This window comes from Heliangelus exortis, chromosome 3 (genome assembly GCF_036169615.1).
Source record: "Heliangelus exortis chromosome 3, bHelExo1.hap1, whole genome shotgun sequence".
In the NCBI taxonomy this organism is placed as follows: domain Eukaryota; kingdom Metazoa; phylum Chordata; class Aves; order Apodiformes; family Trochilidae; genus Heliangelus; species Heliangelus exortis.
Window position 1 is genome coordinate 51,585,127 of NC_092424.1, and position 20,754 is coordinate 51,605,880.

Consider the following 20,754-nt stretch of genomic DNA (forward strand, 5'->3'; position numbering starts at 1 on the left):
AAGAAATAATGTGTTTAGAAATCTATTCAAAACAATTAAAAATAGTAACAATCCCATGATTAAAGACAGGACTCGGGGAAATGATAGAAAGCTGAATCAGGGGAGGTTTAGGTTACATATCAGGAAAAGGTTTTTCACCCAGAGGGCAGTAGAGCAATGGAACAAGCTCCCCAGCGAAGTGGTCACAGCCCCAAGCCTGCCTGAGCTCAAAAAAAATTTGGATGATGGCCTCAGGTGCATGGTGTGATTCTGGGGGTGCCCTACACACGGACAGAAGTTGGACTTCATGATCCTGATGGATCCAACTTACCATATTTTATGACTGTAAGATATATTTCCCCTTAATTCTACAATGACTTTACCTTTCATACTAAAAAATCATTTCAGCTACTTTTTTTGGATTCATTTAGGTAGAAGGTCCTTCCTTATTCAAGAATCTCCCCATAAAACAAGCAATAAAAAAAAATAAAATCTAACTGGTTCTGTGTACAGGGTGTGACATGACAGCATGGCTCCAACAGTCAATGCCTTAAAAGCAAAAAAATATAGCAGACTGAATGAACCTAGAATTTTCTTCCTGACTTTTTACCTTTGTTGTGCTGCAGAGTTCTTGGTAACTGCTCTGAAGGTCTTGAATGTTGTTCTTTAGAGTCACATCATTCACCAGATCAAAAAGAGTTTCTCCCTTTTCTATCACCGATTTTATTGAAGGCTCTTGGGACAGAACAGTCTGCTGTATGGACTACAATGCAAACAACAATTAATATATATATATATGGAACAGTGAAGATCTGTTTCACTAACTTCCCTTGGATCTGAAGCACAGCCTTCTATCGCAGTATGTATATCATCCTTGCAAGATGAGAAAATCTTTGCTACTAGTACAGGACTGTTTCTCAGCCATTCCCTGAGATGACAACTTTTCAGGCATCTAAGAGCAACTGCTCATTTTGTGAGTAACAAATAGCATGGCTAAAAATCTCGACCCACTGAAGGAGCAGGTACCAGGGATTAAACTTGATCAGAGGAACAAGTTCTGCAAATAGGTGGGCAAGTATCACCAAACTCATCCTCCTAATGAGACAGTCTGCAGATGAGTGCATAAGAGTATATTCTGGGGATTATGTAGTCTGATCTGTTCTGTCATTATTCTCTGGCTCAGACAGTTTGACACATGCCAGCACCTATCAAATGACAGTGAGATACCAGCTTCCCAAACATGTGGAAAGTAATCACACAGATAACACATATGACAGAGTACTGAAGTGAGTGATATTGGGCAGTTTTAGAGAGAATGCCCTGGTACACTGTTTTAGCTACAACTGTAAACCATAGTAACATCTGGGCTCCTCATAAGGAGGGTTAGCTCCACCCCAGCCAGATCCAGTACACATTTTATGAAACTGCTGTAATCCTGAAGTATTTTACAAAAACATCACTAAGAAATGCAATAGGGTTCATCATATTTTTTTCTATTCATTTTTATGACTGAAAAAAACCCAAGCCAACACTTCATCAAAATGCTCACTGAAAATAGAGGAATCCATAGCAGTTGACTGTCTTAGATGCCAGCTGAGCTGGGACATTCAGCTTTAACCAGAAAGCTGATTAAGCCAATGTAAATGAAGGCAATGGCTGCAGTGAAGAAGGACCAACTGATTTCTATCCTGCTTAAATATCAGTTAACTCTGTTGATATCAGTGGAATTACTCCTATGTGTGCGCATAAAAGAATTTGGCTGCATAACTGGAATTTTTCAAATGTGGAAGCCTTTGTAGGACATTTGCATTTGAAATCCACATGCTCACTGTGGTTCACAGATGCATCTTTTCACTCTGATGCTTATTTGGACATCCAGATGAAAGATATCTCATATATCTATTGAAGAAACTTGAACAGCGATCTGGATCAGAAGTTACACTGCAAGTCACTAGGTCAAAACTGATTTGATAGTACAGTGATAAAAGTCCTTTTTACCTTGTATTTGGACAACTGGGCCTTCTTCTCATAGAGTTCACTCTTTGGTTCTGCCGGAGCATGCAACACAGCCTGGTACTCTATGACCCACTGAGTCTGTGCCTTGTACTTGTCTGAGAACTCCTTTGCCAGCTGGAGGCATTTCTCTGAAGTCATGTATTCTTTCCTGATGGAGCCTGCCAGCTCTTCCAGCTGTTCCACATAATCTCCAATTTCTTTTCTTAACTGGTCAACTTCATTTTCTACCATGTACTTTATAGCTCGCTCCCCCTTCTCACGGGCAGATTTCAGTAAACTGTGCCCTATGTCCATATCTCCGAGTAACAGCTGTGAAGAAAGGATTTGTTAACAAAAAAGTGCAAGATCTTGCCTTTATTTTTTCTTTTTTTTTTTTTTTTTTTTTTTAAGCTCATTGTAGCTCTATTACCTGTTAGAGACTAAATAATTGTATTTCTTTCTTTTTTTTTCTTAAAGATACAGAAGGAATTCCTATGGAAAATTAACAGACTTTTCATTACAAGTTTGTCTGCAGTTAAAGTGTAGTAAGCTAGAAGGAGGCAGAGAAAGCAAATACTTCTGTTACACAGTGGGCTTGTGAAGATAAACAGAAACTGAGGACTGTCAGGAGAGGATTTGTACTCCAAATGCTGTAATAGATGAAGGTTATCCCCTAACATTGTATGTTTTAGTTGAAGAGCATATGAAAAACTCATCTACAACTCTGAGATGAAACACAAGTTTTATTACTGAGTTATTTCAATGAGGAGAAGCAGGAAGCACTTCCTTCTGCAGTGCATACTGGTTAAAATATTCATGACAGGATGCCTTGCAAGGGGTATTTATTTCAAGTTTCAATCTAAATCAAAAACCATACAAACACTCTTTATGGAAGTATAGGATAATACTGTATAGGACTATTCATAACCTCAACAATTACACTGTAATTTAATCTGTATATGACAGGAGAACAAGAAGTTTTATACTGAGTGGTCTTAATCCTATTGTCTTTTCTGAGCAAGGTCAAATTAGAATTTCAAGCAGCTGTTACAACACATGTTAAAATATAATCTCTTAAGTGAAGAGTAACTAAAATTGCATTCAAGAAAGCTGTACCTCTAGTTTCTGCACTTTTTTCTCCATTGCTGTTTTATCAACCACATCAGACTTGATGATCACATTTCTGAAGTTCTTGTTAGTGGCTCCATACCAATTTGTATAAGCACTAAAAGCCAATTCCGACTCCTCCATACAGCGTATTTCTTCTTCCAGAAACTTTATTTGTTCCTTCAAACAAGGAGGGCATGGGGAGGAAACAAAAACCATCCAAATATTTGTCATTGCTATTGGCTAAACATAGTAATAAGCTGCTATTTATTAAGAAACCTTATATACTAAGATTAAACACAACTTTTGAGTTATATCTACTGAATAATTCTCAAGGGTGTCTTGTCAAGAGTACATAAAGCAAATATTTAATATTAAAAGTGAGTTCACTAATGTTAAAACTGAGATGTAATGTCCTTACATTTTGGAATTTGAATGGTGTGACTCTTGATTACAGTACTATGAGACACTTATTACTTAAAGTGACGTGAAAACTGCACCTTATCAATTAATATTTTCCCTATATCTATGTGTTTCATTGATAACCTGAAAAAATTTCTCTAGAGGTCTTTCAGAATTCAAACAGTGTATGCCGGATTTTTCTCCTGAAACCGCCACAGAAGACAATAATTGTATCTGATAAATAATGGATATATTTAATAGAGCATCATCCTCATTATACAACTCTAATACATGTAGTCCAGTGAAATCTGCATAAATTTTATATTATTGAGTCTATTATTGAGACTATATAATAATCTTATTCATCTAATGAATAAACTCTGATAAATTAACAAAGTTTACTAATATTTATGATGCTACAATGAAGTAATTTTCATTACTTACCAAGACATGAAGAAGAAGAGTTTGGTAGCGAGATGTAAGCTGCGTAGCCTGGCTTCCCATTCTACTTGCAGCAAGATTTTCCTCCAGTATTTGCTGAGCCAATACCCCAACTTCCTCCACATCATCTTTGTAGACTGTAATTTCTTCATGCCACTTCTAAGACAAAGATATTACCCAGTTTATATGACTGATACACATGTCTTAAACACAACAGGAATTTATAAGTAATTCCTTCAGGATGCCATTTAAAAGGAAGATAAGTACATGGTTGTAAATTCGGATTTACAACAAGAAAATAAAACAGAATCTGATGAAGGTTAACGTAACAATTATGCTTGAAGTTTTATTGTACCATATGGGCTGCTTTTCATCACGTGAGATTCAATACTTCTTCCCATCCCTCTCCTCCCCAGTAATAATAGAATGCAATCTGGACTCCTGATAGAATTTGCCCAAAGTTTTAAAGATGACTAAGGAGTAACCTTGAATCTCTCCAAATCTGCTACCAAAGAGCATATGAATTCCAGGTTTCCAGTAAAACGGGAGGAATCTGGACCCAGGAGGCATGACGGTCTCTTGGTTCCATCATTTCAGGCACCACCTCAGAATAAACTGGAATGATTCCTGTTATTTTCACAGCGCAACCAAGAACCGATGTGGAAATCTCACGTGGTATTTTGCTTAAGGAATGCCTTAACTATATTCTTTACCTTCATTTGCTGAAGCTGCATCTCCTTTGTTGCTCTACCAGACTGCCTCCCAGTCCTGATGGTAACTTTCTTCTCCAGATCTGTTAGCCAGTCATTAACCTTCTGAAATTTTTTTTCCATTAACCTCAGCCTGCTCACAGTGGTGTTTAATTGGCTTCTCGCTTCAGAAAGCTTGTGCTGATAAACTTGCCAGTCCTGCCGTAAGGATTCCAGGGCTCGGTCTTCTACCTGTGGAATTCCCCAGGGAATCACCTCCTCTCTGGTATGGACAGCAGCATTCAATAATGCTTGTCCTTCAGCACAGTGTACCTGCAGCTCCTGTAAAGGCAGAGTTATGGATACTTATTCTATGTTAAGGGCTTTCATTCACACATTGGAAACAAAGTTACTGGTTAGAGTTACCACAAAAGAATTTACCTCATGTTATGTAGATAGCCCTTTTAGTTGTCTATGTTTGAACACATATTACACCATCTCTAAGGACACCAATGATGGTGTAATCATTTACATAGCAAACCAAATATCACTATTATCAAGTGAATTGGAAAAAAATATTGACAAGGCATGCATCAAATTCTCTCTCTGCCAAGTTTACCATCAGTTCTGAAACACTAGCTGCCTGAGCTGTCATGGGATGGATGCAATTAATTTAGCACAGCCTTGAATTAAAAATTCCACAGAAGTGAAAAACAGATTGCAAGACAGATTCTAAAATTGGATCTGTTTAAAAACAAGCAACAGGATGAGGCTTCAATCTTTAAAAATAAACAAAATTATTTATTTTGACATATGTTTGAGCTAGCACTTCAAAATAATTCTTAATATACTACTTGGGACATGTGGTATTTTCATGCTTAATAGGAATTGATTAGAAAGTAAAAAGGAATTCAATGTGATCAGAAAAAATTAACAGGAAATTACCTTTACAATATATAGTTGTGTGTTGTCTTCAGATATATTTGAGATACATATAAGATTTTCAAAATAGGTTATTTTTTAAAAAGTGAACTATAACAACAAGACACACACTCAGAGTCCCTGATCATACAAAAACCTTCTCAGTATCCTAAATAAAGTAATAAATATTTCAGAAATCAAGTCCAGAACTTTTGGTAATTCAACAGCAGGTATGAAAGTATTTTTAAACCCGCTTAAAATCACAACTGGGAAATTACTGAAGAACCATTGGCTCACACCTCATGGTCACTGAAGTGATTCAGTAATAGTCTTCCCACCTCACCCTGAGAACAAGACCTGACTAGAACTGCCTGAAAGCAGAAGCATCTGCAACACAAGTAATAAAAGTTAAAAACCCAATAAAAAGAATGCTTTTGATATTCTGTGAAACACAGGGGAATGAAGAGGTAGATCAACATCTAAACAAATTCTATACTTGTGAGAAAGCATTAGCATGCCTGGAGACTGCATTCAAGGCCTGACGCTTCTTTCTGCAAATGAGTGACAATGCTTGCACTTTACTGGAACCACTTCTGAGCAGCAAAGTACTTACTTTGTGTGTGTGATTCCAAGCTGTTGCTGAGACAAAAAAGAATGCAATTTTTTTTCCAGGTAATTAGTATTATTCTGTCCTTTTTTACAAGTAGGATATTATTTTTTATTTTATTTTATTTTACTTAGGGTGTCACACATTATGTACCTGTAAGTCTCGGAGTGTTGTCTCCTGTTTCTGGGCATCACCATCAAGATGTGATAAACAGTCAAGTTTTTCCTGTTCCTTCTCCAGCCATATTTCAAAGGTCTTCAGATTTTTTTGGTACTCTTGATGTAATTTAAGCAGTCCTTCAGCTTTTGTTACCATCTCCTGCTTGTGAAAGTATTTACATTTATGTGTGTGTGATATATATCTATATATATATCTATATATATATATATATATCTTAGTGTATCATCAAACCAAGAAAACATAAAACCCAGAGACCTATAGAATCACAGAATGATTTGTGTTGGATGAGACCTTAAAGATGATCTAGTTCAAAGCACCCATGGGCAGAAACACCTCCCACCAGACCAGGTTGCTCAAAGACCCATGCAACCTTGTCTTGAACACTTCCAGGGATTTCTGTCTAATGCCTAAACTAAATCCACCCTCTTCTACTTTAAAGCCATTCCCCCTTGTTTTATCACTACATGCTCTTATAAGAAGCCCCTCCCCAGCTTTCCTATAAGGCTCCCTTCAGATACTGGAAGGCTGCTCTAGGTTCTCCCCAGAGCCTTCTCTTCTCCGCACTGAACCACAACTCTCTCAGCTTGTCTTCAAAGGAGAAGTGTTCCAGTGGCTGCAGGAAGCTGGAGGTCTTGGTCTGCTCAGACCTGGGACACAAACCCTTGAAGAAACTTGTGAGGTTTCCCACCTAGCCAACAAATTATTAAATTATTTTACCATTCTTTACTTTCCAGCTATTTTTTTTGAACTTTGAATTTCTTTCTAAGGGTTGAATTTACTCTGGAAACTTAACATCATCATTACAGCTGGGACAGGGGAAGAGATCAAAATCATCTAGGGTCTTAGGTGGGAAGTTAAAGGAGGCATGATTCTTGCTACATAAGGAACAAGGGACAGAGCTCTACTACCACACATTTTTCATTGTTTCCATGTTGTTTCTCAACCTGAGCAAATAGACAGTCTGTACAGCTTTGTGCAAGAGAAAAAGTTAACAGTCAGAGGAACTTTATGCTGAAAGGAACACTAGGTATTCACTAGCACTTCCCAGGACTTACTCATATATTTGGCACAGCTCAGTGAGTTCATTTACAGAAGGTCTGAAACAAGACAGTGCATAGCATTCTTTGCAGTTGTGGAAAAGGGTACCACAAAACAGCAAATCACTTGGGCACTTCAAAAAACAAATTTTGGGCATCTCCACAGGACAACTACATCACTGAGAAAACATAATTCAATTTTGCTACACTGCTGTCATGAAGAAAATCTGCCTGTCTGAGAGTATATTAGCCACTATCTAATTACTACAGAAGAATTTGGGTAAACTGGAGATGATCACATAGCTTTAAATGTACCATCAAGCATTTTATTATTTCTTCTTTATTTTATATCTTACATCAAAACCCATCTTAGTCTTTATCTGTCTATGCCCTAATCTTTTCCAGAGCTATGATATTAACTGATCAGTAAATGTAGTACTTATCATGCCGGGTCTTTTGGCATTAGAGACAGTTTACTTGCTAATAAGGTTTGTGTTCAATAATAGGCTTCTACAGTCAACCACTTGTGAGTTACATGATTGACTGGTAGCATTTATGTAAAATATACATTTGTACAAATCACAGATTGAGAAATGCTTCCAACTTTTCAGTCACAATGGGTAAAATCGCATCTGCACTGAAGTCAATCAGACTTTTGACATGGAATTCCTCAGACTGTTTGTCTGATGATTCCTTCAGATGCAGCTTGTTAGAACTTTTCTGAAAAGATACAAAGATACGAAGCTCTGTGGTACAGGAAGACTTGTAAAACACCCTAGCAACTTTCTGCTACATTGAGTTACAGCTGTCCACAAACATTTGCTCCTTACTTAAATGTAACATAAGTGATCAATGAAAAAACTCTCTTTTTCATTGTTGCCAACAAAACAAGAGGGAGTGCTATCAAGAAAAACTGTACCCTTGCTCTGTCTTTTAGGAACTTATACCGCTCCTGAAGATCCTGGAGCTCAAGCTGAGTGACATAATGCTCAGCCATCCCACTTCCTTTCATTTCAATAGTCTCCAGCAGGCTGCTGTGACTCAACACCTCTTCATTGAGTAGCTGCGAAGCAGAAAGAGAATGCCATGTTGATTATTGGGCAACATTAAAACAAGACCAGAGACTAATTTTGTGGTTATTCAGCCTTTTTCATTGCTTATAAGGCGATATGGACTTGTTGCTGGTTTGTAGTAAAGCAAACACACCTTTGCTTTGCTGAGGGCAGCTGTTTTTTCCCTCAGTTCAGCGTATTGCCTTTCAGAAGCATTCATACTTGCTTCCACTTTATCCATCCAGCTGGAAAACTGACGAACATCATCTTGGTAACTTGTCCATTTGGAGAGAGCTCCTTCCAGTTGGCTGTAATTTAAAAATACATATTTGTTGTCACAGTGGATTTTCTGATATTTAAGCACTGAGACTATAAGAAAGATGTATAACAGGCAAGCAGTCTCAGACATAGTTGTGAAAACATAGGTTTTAATTAGAAGCACTATCTAGCTAATAGAGAAATCAAGATTTTCAAACTTGGAATATTAAAGAGATCTATGAGTTATGTAGCAAGCTGACATGCTCTAACTTCAGTAAATAAAATACAACTAAAAGCAAAAGATCTAGGATCAGAAATTTTCTGTCCCTTTGTATACATTCAAAAGTTGCAGCATTCTAATGTTTGTTTACCTTTGTTGTTCTGAATTAAATATTTGAAACTATGCTTCACCAAAGTAGACTGCATTTTTTTCTCTGCATTTCTTTATCACTTTGAGAATCACTGTCAGACACTGTAATTGCAGTACCTTCTATGGAGTGTTAGCAAGTGGCAAACCAGACAGGATCATGACAGAGCAACCATTAATGTCTGTGACAAGATCTTCAGGGCATCAAGAACAACTCAACAGTAAAATTTACAAGAAGACTATGAAAATGGAATCCATTTTTAAGTTTATATTGACAATAAGTTGTAACAAAACTTAGACTGCTCACAGTTTCTTCTCCTTTTTCTACTTCAAATGCATATATCACTTAAGGCCAGAAGGCCTGCAATGTGTAGCACAGGTAGTCATACCATATGAATTTGACTCTTGTAATAATAAAACTCTGGGAATAAGCTTTCAAAAATTTTTGACGGTGCTTAATTTCTAAGAATCACTTTGCACATGATACCCTTTTTACCTCTTGCACTGGATACAAGCAGACAGAAGAGAAGCCCAGCTGTCCTTCAGGGTTTGCAACTGCCGTTCAATCACTGGTACTCCCTCTGGAGAAGTATTTTGCAGAACAGATTCTCCTCTTGTCAGAACCATTTTCATTTGGATTTCTTTTTCTTGTTTCACTGCTAGCAATCCCTAAAAAGTGAGTGGATAATTCTGATTTTATCCCTAGCTGCGCATGGATATATTAGCTGGCTTTGCTGGAAAATATACTGATCAAATTTAGCAGCTTGCACATATCTTCCAACTGGAAGAGGGACAGTGGACTTCACAAGAAAAAAGTTAATTTCAAAGGGTATGTTTACGCCATTAAAAAACAACAACAACAAAACCAAACTTAATTGACAGGGGAGTTTTCGTGGAATCTGTGCAGGTACCTACAGTGTATTAGAGAAGGAACTGTTGGGTGGAAAGCTGACATTCCAAATGGAATGTCATTTAGATGGAAACAGAAGGATTCATTCATAGAGAACAGAAGATGTGATGACAAAACTCTTCTAGAGAGCTGAAACATAGTTCTATAACTAAGATCTGTTTGAAACAAAAAGTTACCAACATATAAACTCAGACTATCAACAACATCGGTTTAGAGACTTCAGCACCTGGAGCTGCACAATTGCAAACTAACTGCTTCCAGCACTATGGAAAGTCATTAAAAGGCTTAAGGCAGGAACCTGAAAGATTTAAAAAAAACAAAAGGCAAAGCAATTTTAATATTTGGCTACAATCTTTTGCTTTTCCATGTATCCTTATAATTTTGAGTTGTCCTTATTTTGGCCATAGCTCAAAACCTGAGACAGCAAGAATATGAAAAGTATTGTCCAAGTATTGCTTTTCATCTTTCATGTAGTGATGGCAATAGATGCTATTTTCTTAACTGTAGTTACAATTTTTAAAGAGAAGAGTTATAGGAAAAACTTTTCTAAATCCTTCATGTCACCTGTAAGATCTAGGAAAATACTACATTAAACTATATCCTACTTCTTATATTTAAGGTTCAGCAGCCACACAACATCCTTAGAGGTTTTTTCAAGAATTCACATACATGCAGTTTTCCACACTATAACAGTCCCTATATCCTTCTTAGAGAAAAATTCTAATACTGAACACTTTCTTCTATGAAAAGAGGTTTTTTTAGTAAACTGAAAAACAGTGACTGAATGTCAACAGCCGTTACACTAATATGCAGCAACTAAGGTAAAATATCCAGTATTTGCAACCTTCTTTCAGATCTAAAAAGAGCAGGTTTTAGAGTTGATTTTTTCCATACCTCTAGCTTTAGCATTCGACTGTCCAGAACACTCTTGTCTGCAGTGGGATGACAGTAGGAATTCAGCATGTGAACTGCATCAGCCATCCAGTCCTGGAGGTCCTTGATACTGTGGGAGAACTGCTGGTGCTCTGCTACGACCCTGTCCATTCTGGAAACTTTCTCCTGCAATTTATCCAACAATTAGCACCAGCAGCTATTCAAAGGACTGTTTATTCCCCATGCTTATTTTTGAGTTTTAGAATGTGTTTCATGAATTATCCTCAGAAATTCTCTTTATACCTTGATAATTACAAGTACACTTGAGCACAGAATGACTCTGGCATAAACACACACATACACAAGTTGTCTAAACAATATACAAATCAACACTTCAGAAATGCATTTACTGTTTTCTAAACGTAAACCTTCATTTAATTGCCTCCTCTCATCTAAAGTAATTGAGAGTGTTCAGATTTGACTTTTTCTTAAATGTCTGGTCAATCACACCTAGACTCCATGTCAGCGTTGCAGCTGAAGGTGACATGGAAATTCTGTCAATGCACACGACAGATTTAAGCCTGTGAAGGTAGACCTCTGCAGCAACATGGCTGTGTTGCTGCTTGAAAAAGAAAGAAAGACCTGTTTTCCTCAATTACTCCCCTTGGTATAGCCATTCTTCTGAAAAATTAATGACAGTCATACAAATAATTAAAAAAGCCAAACAAAGCAAAACAAATACCACCACCATCTCCCCTCAAGTTACATTGCTTAAAAAGCCTTAGGTGAACAAGAATACAAAGTAGACTGTATTTCACACACTGGCAGAGAACTAAAGTCAAGCCTGTGAAATGGGCTTAGCAAGTCCATGGCTATTCAAGGAATTTCAGGATTTCTCTCACAGGATGGATCATACGTATCGTCTGCCTCAGATTCCTTATTCTCACACTGTTATGTCCTACAAGTTCTGTCCACATAAGCCAATGTTAGTAATTCATTCATCTTTCCCTTTCTCATTTTGCAGTCATAAAAATTTATTATGGCATGTATAAAATATTTTTCAGTAAGTTATAAAGCTTTATATATGCTTTATAACTTTTATTTCTACAGAAAGAGTAGGAATTAACAAGCTAGCAATTGCCCAAACATTAATACTTTCTGAATTGAATTGTTGTCCCACAAAACACTACATCCTTATTCTCATTACTGTATTAACTATAAACCTATTTGAAGACTCCTTTAGGATTGGCACTTTGTGAAAAATAGTAGTCCTGATCCTAATACAAAGGCCTTATTTGTTTACACAATAGAGATAGTAGAACTATGAAACTGTGAAGTGTGTAAACCACCATTCAGCAAAACAGAATTTGGTTAGGATCTCAGTTCCTAGCCTGATTCTTTAGAGTTTGGCCTATGCTTCCCCTTGAACCTTCAAAAGTAGCCTAAGAGGTTATATTTTAGAAAACCCACCTGTTAGTTTTAGATGAAGATGCTGACTATGCAAATAATTAATCATTATTATAGAATACAATAATGCAATAACTTTTTTGTATTTTCTAAAAAGAGTAACTTCCCTGAGTTTCAAAAAAAAACTTCTTTCAGGTACCATTTATTACAAAAACAAATGTCTTCAGTGATTGAAATAATCAAAATAAAATCTGATAACTGTAAAATTGGAAGAGATTTACTTATTACTCAAAACATTTTTAAAAAATTGATAAACACAATTCCATTTTGTTGACAATCCAGGTCCTTTCTTCCCACTCTTTCAAGCCATTATGAAAGACAAGATAGCTCAGACATACCACAGAGCAGACAAGCAAGACAACTCCAGTGTTTCAGTCTCTTTTTCCCCACATCCATCAAATGAATTGCTTGAAAAGATGTACACTGAGTGCATTACCTTTGTCAGATTGCTTAGCGTAAGATATTGAGAAGACAACTGAGACACTCTGCGCATAAAGCTTTTGCTGACAGCTTGCTCTTCCCACAGCTGCTGAGCTTTCTCTTTTAGCCTGTTGAGCTGATGCTCGTGGCAGCTTATTTCCTCAAGGACAGACTGTAAAGCACAAGCACGTTACTTTTAAGAGTGGGTGCTAGATAGCAGGAAACAGAGAAGCATGAAGGCCCATGAAAAATGGAAGTGACACATGGCAAGCTTGCTGAGAAAGGCACACAGTACAGCTACAATAAAGAAGCAGCGTGTCATAAGAAATGTGAAGATGCAGAACCTGATGGGAAAAGATCATCAACAACAATCTTTGAAACCAGTTTTAATCTTATGTAGAAGTCAGGGTGCTAGAATGATCAAGTGAGTAATGAGGCCAAGAGGATGGGACAGCAAAGACTGGCTTTGTTAAAAAGGCTTAGAAAAGTCACCTGCAACTTTTGCTGTTCTCTCCTCTTGGAAGGAAGATCATGGAGCCGACTGCTACTCCCTTGTACCATTGTCTCAGTTGTGGTCAACCACTCCTGCAGAGGCTCAGCAGTTGCTTCAAAGTCCTTCATCTGAATCTTCAAGTTCTAGGAAGATATGAACAATTTTATCAACAGTCCCACTCCACAGGACATAATTGTAATATACAACATGCAGATCAAGCACACAAAAAGGCTCTGCAATCGAAGCCAGATGCTACACAGCTCTTCAAAATAAATTACACCAGCTCTTCTCCTTCCCATCCCACAACCACTAAAATACAAGTCTTAGAGACTACCTCTAGAGGTCTTAAAGGCAACAGCATAGGATATATCTACACAGTTTCAGGGAGGGTGAAGCAAATTTCTTTTGAACCAAAACCTTTACAGTTGTTATGAGCTTTAACCCAGTGTAGGTCTAATTCACTTAAGGCAGCGTGAAGAGAGGATAATTTGGGATATGAGTTACTTAACATTTGTCTGCAGTCTTTCACACTGTCCCCTCCTTAAATGGGCTGCCACTACTTCTAGGTGATGTATGACTAAGTTCAACCCAATCCTAGGGATCACCTCTGGTCCTTTTCTTTTTGAGAACAAAATTTTGGTTACAAAAGCGTGTGCATAAAGGCACATGTAGGCATTCCTGCAGTGTTTGCATGTTTTTTCCTTTAGGTTTATTCTGCATGATTTAAAAAAAGAGCATCTAAAATAATTTATATGGAATAGAAACCTGAACAGTATAGTTCCTCCTGTGCTCTACTTGTTTTTCTTTTTCTTTCCTCTCAGGCTGATTTAGTTTACTCTTTATCTATACCATTATCACTTACCCATGAGAACTGAAAAACAGCCTCTGAGACTGAAAAATGTTTGGCTTAAAAAGATTATGTTCCAAGGCCATAATCTTTCCATGGCAACCCTCATAGGAAGAAAGGTAAGTCCTTGCTGCCTAAGAAGTATTTTTTAAAAAGGCTTCCTACATGATGTATTAAATATATTTAAATATTTTCTCAGCTTGCTAGGCAGCATTGGTTTCAAAGAGGAATTCCCAGGAAGTTTAGCCCTCCTATGCTACTTAGTGAACTCCTGCTAAGACCTTTTGACCTTAAAAGCTATAGCCTCTATAGCCTTTATTAAGAGAGGTTAAATTTTGAAGATATTCACCTTCTGTGCTGGTAGAATTGTGAATTCTGAGCAGAGAAAAGCGTTGCAGTTTATTTTTAAAAGTTGCTCCAAAAAATCGTTACATTCCACTAGTTTGCAATAAGTGAGACTAAATTTACCCACTGTACTGGGCCTATTCAATCAGCAAGTGTCAAAAAACTGTGCTAAAACAATGCTTAAAATAGAAAATGTGTTTTAGTAACTCAGTACATTCAGTGAGACTCATAATAATGAATCTGAAAAACTGATGTCTTTGCTACCTTAAGATTCTCTGAACACCCTTCTGCACTAAATACCACACTTAAAGTGAAATCAGGTCGTGGGGATACAAGTAAACAAAAGAAAAATGTACGTGGGATATGAGACTTCTTGAAAACAGCTATTTATTAGTTCTGTCACATCATCAACACTTACAGCTGATATACGAAAACTAAACTATGCTGTTTGAAACAAAGAACAAGGAGGAAAATTTAGATCTAATCTTTGCCCAGTGTGCCTGGTTCAGTACCTCCAATGCAGATTCCGTCTGGTGGAGGGTGGTAATAAATTTTTTCCAGTCTTCTTTAGCGGTAGCAGATTTGTCCCGGATAACTTTAGCCTTTTCCTTTGGTAAAACAGAGCACAGCAGTTCTCCTTTGGATGCTAGCAGGTTTAGTTTTTGTTGCCCGTTCTCACTCTCTGATAAGAACTCCTGAAAATAGGAATAAAATAAGCTATTTGGTGAACTCTGGGTTGCAGTAAAAGTCAACGGCAACTCCGCAGAAGATTTAACAGGGATCAGGGTTGTTTCTGCTCATTAACATGCTAACTCTTCTTTCTGTACATTCCATTTTCGTATCCTCCATATTAATGGCATTTAGGGACAAGCAGCTACTTAATACAAAAGTGCCATGCGTCTAAATAACCTATATATTAAGGTTAAATAAACCTATATATTAAGAATCTAGGATCACCTGCATGTTCTGAATTTCACAAGACAACTGCTGGTCACGTAACTGGGCATTATATTTTAAATCTCTGTGGTAGAGACCGTGGTAACAATTTCATTTCAGGGAACCAGTATCCTGGCACAGGTAACAGCAGGATCTGGGGCTGACTGTGAGGCACATGCATGACAGAAGTTTTGCTTTAGGCAACAGCCATGCTGACTTCCAGCAAGCATATAGCAGTGTGGGCTGGTGCTTTGACCCTGAGCAATGTCTAAGATGGGTGATTTATCTCTCTGCATCCTTAATTTACCTTCCCTGTTTTAGAGTACTTTCTTCATGGAAATCTGGCACAATGCAGGCATGCAAGAAGTATGTGGAAGTACACATGTGCAAGAAGTAGACAGAAATGTAAGGAAACAGATTCTTAAAAATCCAATGTTCTCATAACTTGCAATATTAAAAGACTTTATGAGTGAAACTCATATTTAATGTAAAAACAAAACCACTAGGAAGTTTTCCTTTGGTATTTCTTCTATATATTGACTCATTTTGGGGTAGCCACAGACTCATTTTGGGGTAGCCAGAGATTAGACAATGTTTTTTACACTCTGAACTAAACCTTTTAAGCCAGAGAAACTAAATTTACCAAAAGGAGGAGGAAGTTGTTTAGGTTTTGGCATTTTCTCTGAAACTAATAGGAACTTTTTCTGCTACACCATCTAACTGAAGATTAAACAGTCTCATTATGTAATTCTCATTTTGCTATTTTCAGTTAAAATTGTAGTTATATTCTATTCATAAAAATATTTGTTTCACTTGCTTTATTAAACATACGATTTTATTTGGTATTCCTTTCCATGGAATTGCTAGGGTTTGTTTTAGCTTTGTGTGGAAACATACATTTAAAATGCCTGCTTTTTACTGCAGGATTCTCACTCCACTATTGCACACTAAGGGCTTTACTGTCATATATGAGAAAAAATATTTACATAACTTTGAAGTAATTCCAGGTACACAGTCCAAAATTGATATAATTATATTGTTACAATACTCTCCTACTTTAGAAACAGGTTTTTTTTAAAAAGAAACACAAGGAAGACTATGAGAGACAATGACTACATAAAACTGCAGCACAGCAATTAAACTAAGCAAACCAGATTAAAAAATAAAATTTCCTTGCAATTAGCCACCTTTTTTGTTGACAAAAAGACATTGACAAAAAATAGTAATTAACCAAACTACTCAGTCTGAGCTTATATATGAAACTGAACAATGTTCCTTTAGATTAGTATTTTGCTTCTGTAAAATTACCTGTATTTTCTGCAGACTTGCTGAAGCTTCACTGACATTTTCAGGCACATCAAAACATTTGGCCGTGGTGACTTTAGCATTGACCAACCACTGCTGGAAGTCTCGAAAAGCTGCACGAAATCTTTGCTGCAAGATCTGCTCTTTGCTTTGACATCCTTTTGAAGCTTGCAGGCAGAGGCTGCGTTCGTCACAGGCGGGATGAAAAAGGGAGGGAGAGAAGAAAAGCAGGACTGTTAAGTGACAATGGTATTACTGAGTTCTCTGAAATACAATCACAAGGTTAGGTTAACCTGCCTTCCTCCTACCAACTCAAAACACTCAACTGAGGCATGAGGAGATCCATTAGAAACTTTCAGTTCCTTCAAAATAAGGCATGTCAATTGGGACATAACTGTCGGAGATATGACAGGTGTTAAGTGTTTCCAGAGAGCAAACCAGTGCACCTCATCATGAAGAGTTTCTGCAAGACCCTTTCTCTATGAACAGGATGTGGAACTACAGTGATATCAATTCTATCTTCTGTGGCTCAGCTAATTTCTTAACATTAGAAGGGAACAGTCTTGGTCATTGCACCCTTCTTCTGAAACTACAAAAGATCCCCTTCAAGAAACAGAACCTTGTGTCTAAAGTGCTGATGTCATATTCCCAAGTAAGTCAGCTAAGAGACCCAAGAAAAACAAGAAAACAAGCAAATACAAGCTCCCCTGTTTCAGGGAATCACCTAGTCAAAGAAGAGTAAACTGAAGGACAAAACTAAGAAAAAGATCTTAAATAGCTGGTATAGCTTGTTCCTCCCTCAGACAAATAAGCTATTGTGCTTCTTACAAGAATTCATCCTTTGATAGGTCAGATGTGGATATACAATAGTTTCAGCTAGTTTAGTGTCATAACCTGATATTTGGGGTGAAAAAAGAGTTGCTTTTTGCAACATCTGTTGAAACCGAAATCAAAATAATGATTCCAACCATTGTATACCTGTTTCTAATCCTAAAATTCCACTTAGTGGTTCCCTAAGACAGCTCATGCTCACACACACACACAAATGGGATTGATTAACTATAAACAAGATGAATTAGTACCTGTTATACTCTTTAATCAACCCTGAAACTTTTGAAGAATGAGTACTCAAATCTCTGGAAAATCTACAAAGATCATTTAACTGAGTTTTGATCTCATCTGTCATATGTTCAGACTTTACCAGAGCATCCAATGTTTCCTGTTAAAACAAAACAGATGAACAATTTTGGTGAGTAAACCTTACATAAATAAATAAAAAAATATTTTAATAAAATGCATTAGGGTTTAAAGTCAACTTAATTTATGATCTATGCATATTTACTTTCAAGAGTGGTTTAGCCTACAGAAGCTTATTTGAAATTATTAGCTTCTACAGACCAGATTTCTAAAAGCCTCAACTTTCTTAGCTCAAAATATTCTTAGATAACATTTTAAGATACAAGTTTAATTTTCATAAATGAGCTATGGGATTTTCAGTTAGCTGTACATATCCAAAAGTACATATAATCAGAGAAAAGCAAATAATACATTCATATGAATATAATTTGCTTGATTTGAGTTTAGCATGTGCAATAAAAACTTTTGAGCCGTATCAAAAAAGATTAATTTATGCACAAAGCTTTCAACAGCTTAAACTTTTTCACAGAAGTCTTCATAATGCCAAAATTGCAGCTGCTCACAATCCCGTGACAGTAAATGGGCTACTGCCTGTCATTCCTGCACCAGAAAGGCTCTTGCTAAGCCAACGAAAAAAAAAAATGCTTTTGTTAGCTTAGTTTACGTCACTGGGAGAGGTGTGATAACCACTCCAACAAAAACAGTCCTTGTTGACAGCACCTCTGCTGCAGAATCCAGCCAGCTACTCCAGCACAATGAGCACTGCAGACTTGGCTCCCTGCCCCACTAGAAACGAAATTCCTCAGGCATTCCTATCTCACTTCCAGGGAGAGAAGACAACCTTCTAAGCTAGTTACATTCACCAGGCAAAAGTTCTGCAGCACAGCCAGACTAGAGCGTTTGGCACACGTATCTTAGTGTGGCCAAATCTAAGTGGCAATATGAAAAAAAAGTACAATGTAAGCTTAAGAAATGGATCATATTAAAGTGAGGACAGATTTGAACAGTGGCATGGAAGGACAAGGACAAGGAAGTCCCCAAATGATGTTTCAAAACATCTTAAGAAACAGGATGACTGAAAATTTGCATAGTAAAAAGCTTGTGATAATCTCTCAGCAGAAAAATTAAAGCTGAGGATAGGTACAATTTATGTACGTGAAAACACATGTAGAAAGTTTTCAAAACGCTCAATGAGCAGATTTTTCACTGGAAAATATTAAGCAGCTCTGCTATAAACAAATATTTCTTTATAAAAATCAAAAGTAAAAAAGAAGTATTAGCAATGGTCTAGCAAGTCAATCCACGGACTTAGTAAGGCCAGCAAATGGACAAAAGCCAGGGATTCAGCTCATGTGCCCGCTACCCACAAGCAACTTGGTGTTTGCTTCATATCCCTTTTCCTGAAAAGGCCTTCAGAGTTGTGAAATTAAAATTTTAAGATCTTTATTGTGCATTTCTGAGCAAATAAAAAAACCTGTTCTTTGTAGTACCTGAACGGCCAGGAAGAAAAAGCAAAAACAACCCATTTTGAGAAAAACAAATTGCGTTGGCTATGAATAGCAGTGGTTTAGATCATAATCACAGCTTGATTATGTTAACATTATTGAAATCTGTTTGCATTTCCAGATCACTGGAAAGCCCTGTAAAATTAAGTCTAGAGACATTTCAGATGTATTATGTGTATAAACTTTCATGTGTGCTTATGAGTATGAAAAAATATTTTCCCACAGCAGATTTCAAGACTCCTCTGATCTGCATTATTCATCATTGTATTATGGATTTTATCTGCTTTGAGCCACTCACACACCAGAAATCCCTTCAACTATAATTAAAAGACACTTCAAACAGTCACACTGCTAGTTTGCTTCAATGCCATATAAAGTAGCATTTGAATGAAGTAATTATGTAACAGCAATGATGCTTAGAAAAAATGTAAACTAGCTACTCTTTTGTTTACCTTACTTTCTGTTAAATTATACACAGGGCTTTTTTGAAAGATTAGGCATAACAACACCGTTACTTAAACAGTAAGTCACGCATTGTGTAGGGCAGAAATTACCATAATGAAATACTAATAGCTTAGGTTTGGGTCTTTGTGGTTTTTTTTTTTTTTTTTTGTGGTATTGTTTATTTTTTGGTTTGGGTTTGTTTTTTTTGTTTGATTTGTTTTGGCAAAGCAAACAGGTCCTAAGAGAAGCACAGGGTAAGAATTGCCTGTTTTCAATGAATTTTTTTCAGTTCCAAATAACCTATCTTGATAACTATTAAAAGATTATTCTGATGACATAAAGCCTTAGGCATAGCCTATAAACAAGCAGGAACATAAATTTGCAAAACAGGGTGTATTTAGTTATGGCATATTTCTACACAAAGATACTACAAAAACTGTTGCAGCCACTCAGATCTGAGTTTCAGTCTCACAATTACCAAAATATTTTGCAGAACTCCAAGTGCAAGATGTGTAGCTCTTATGTTGCACATACATAAAGGCAAAAAGCTTGAGTATAACAGAGTAACAGAAGGATCTTGCAAATTCTTAGAATCAGGAAATGCATTTTTAATTCATGGCCTTGGCTTACATGGCAACAGAATCACTGTGAGACAATGGAAATGGAAAGCTGCTATTTTGAATTCACAATAGGACCTATTGCTGAGGTCCAGAAATGGAAGGATTACTGTCACATTTCCTCTAACTGTAAATAAAATAAAATTACACATTAGGGCTGTGTGTGTTGAGTCTTGAGATTCCTTTGCATTTTCCTTATTAGCCAAAGTTTACAACAGTCTAATTTAAATAAAGTGTTATTACATAGACCTACAATACATTATTTATATTACTAGTAAAAACAATATCCAATATACTACTTATCCATTTATAAATAATAATAATAATCCATTTATAAATAATAATAAACATAAGTAATAAGTCTGGTAATTGTTGCTGTATGCTTATGACAATTCCATGACTTTGTTTCCTTTTAAAAAA

At 36.7% G+C, this 20,754-nt stretch overlaps 1 protein-coding gene across 2 annotated transcripts in view; it reads right to left on the reverse strand.

Annotated features, from left to right (window-relative positions):
- The window catches only part of SYNE1 (spectrin repeat containing nuclear envelope protein 1), a 299,972-nt gene that overhangs the window by 133,254 nt on the left and 145,964 nt on the right, over positions 1-20,754 (reverse strand). For both annotated transcript variants that reach the window (XM_071740591.1, XM_071740590.1), the window contains 15 exons: positions 17,714-17,850; positions 16,635-16,812; positions 14,903-15,085; positions 13,198-13,341; positions 12,722-12,877; positions 10,840-11,004; positions 9,532-9,704; positions 8,565-8,718; positions 8,278-8,421; positions 6,295-6,459; positions 4,638-4,955; positions 3,928-4,083; positions 3,091-3,261; positions 1,978-2,304; positions 590-742 (listed from right to left, as the gene is read on the reverse strand). In XM_071740591.1, coding sequence (XP_071596692.1) covers positions 590-742; positions 1,978-2,304; positions 3,091-3,261; positions 3,928-4,083; positions 4,638-4,955; positions 6,295-6,459; positions 8,278-8,421; positions 8,565-8,718; positions 9,532-9,704; positions 10,840-11,004; positions 12,722-12,877; positions 13,198-13,341; positions 14,903-15,085; positions 16,635-16,812; positions 17,714-17,850 — 2,724 coding nt within the window. The remainder of the gene's footprint in view (positions 1-589; positions 743-1,977; positions 2,305-3,090; positions 3,262-3,927; positions 4,084-4,637; positions 4,956-6,294; positions 6,460-8,277; positions 8,422-8,564; positions 8,719-9,531; positions 9,705-10,839; positions 11,005-12,721; positions 12,878-13,197; positions 13,342-14,902; positions 15,086-16,634; positions 16,813-17,713; positions 17,851-20,754) is intronic.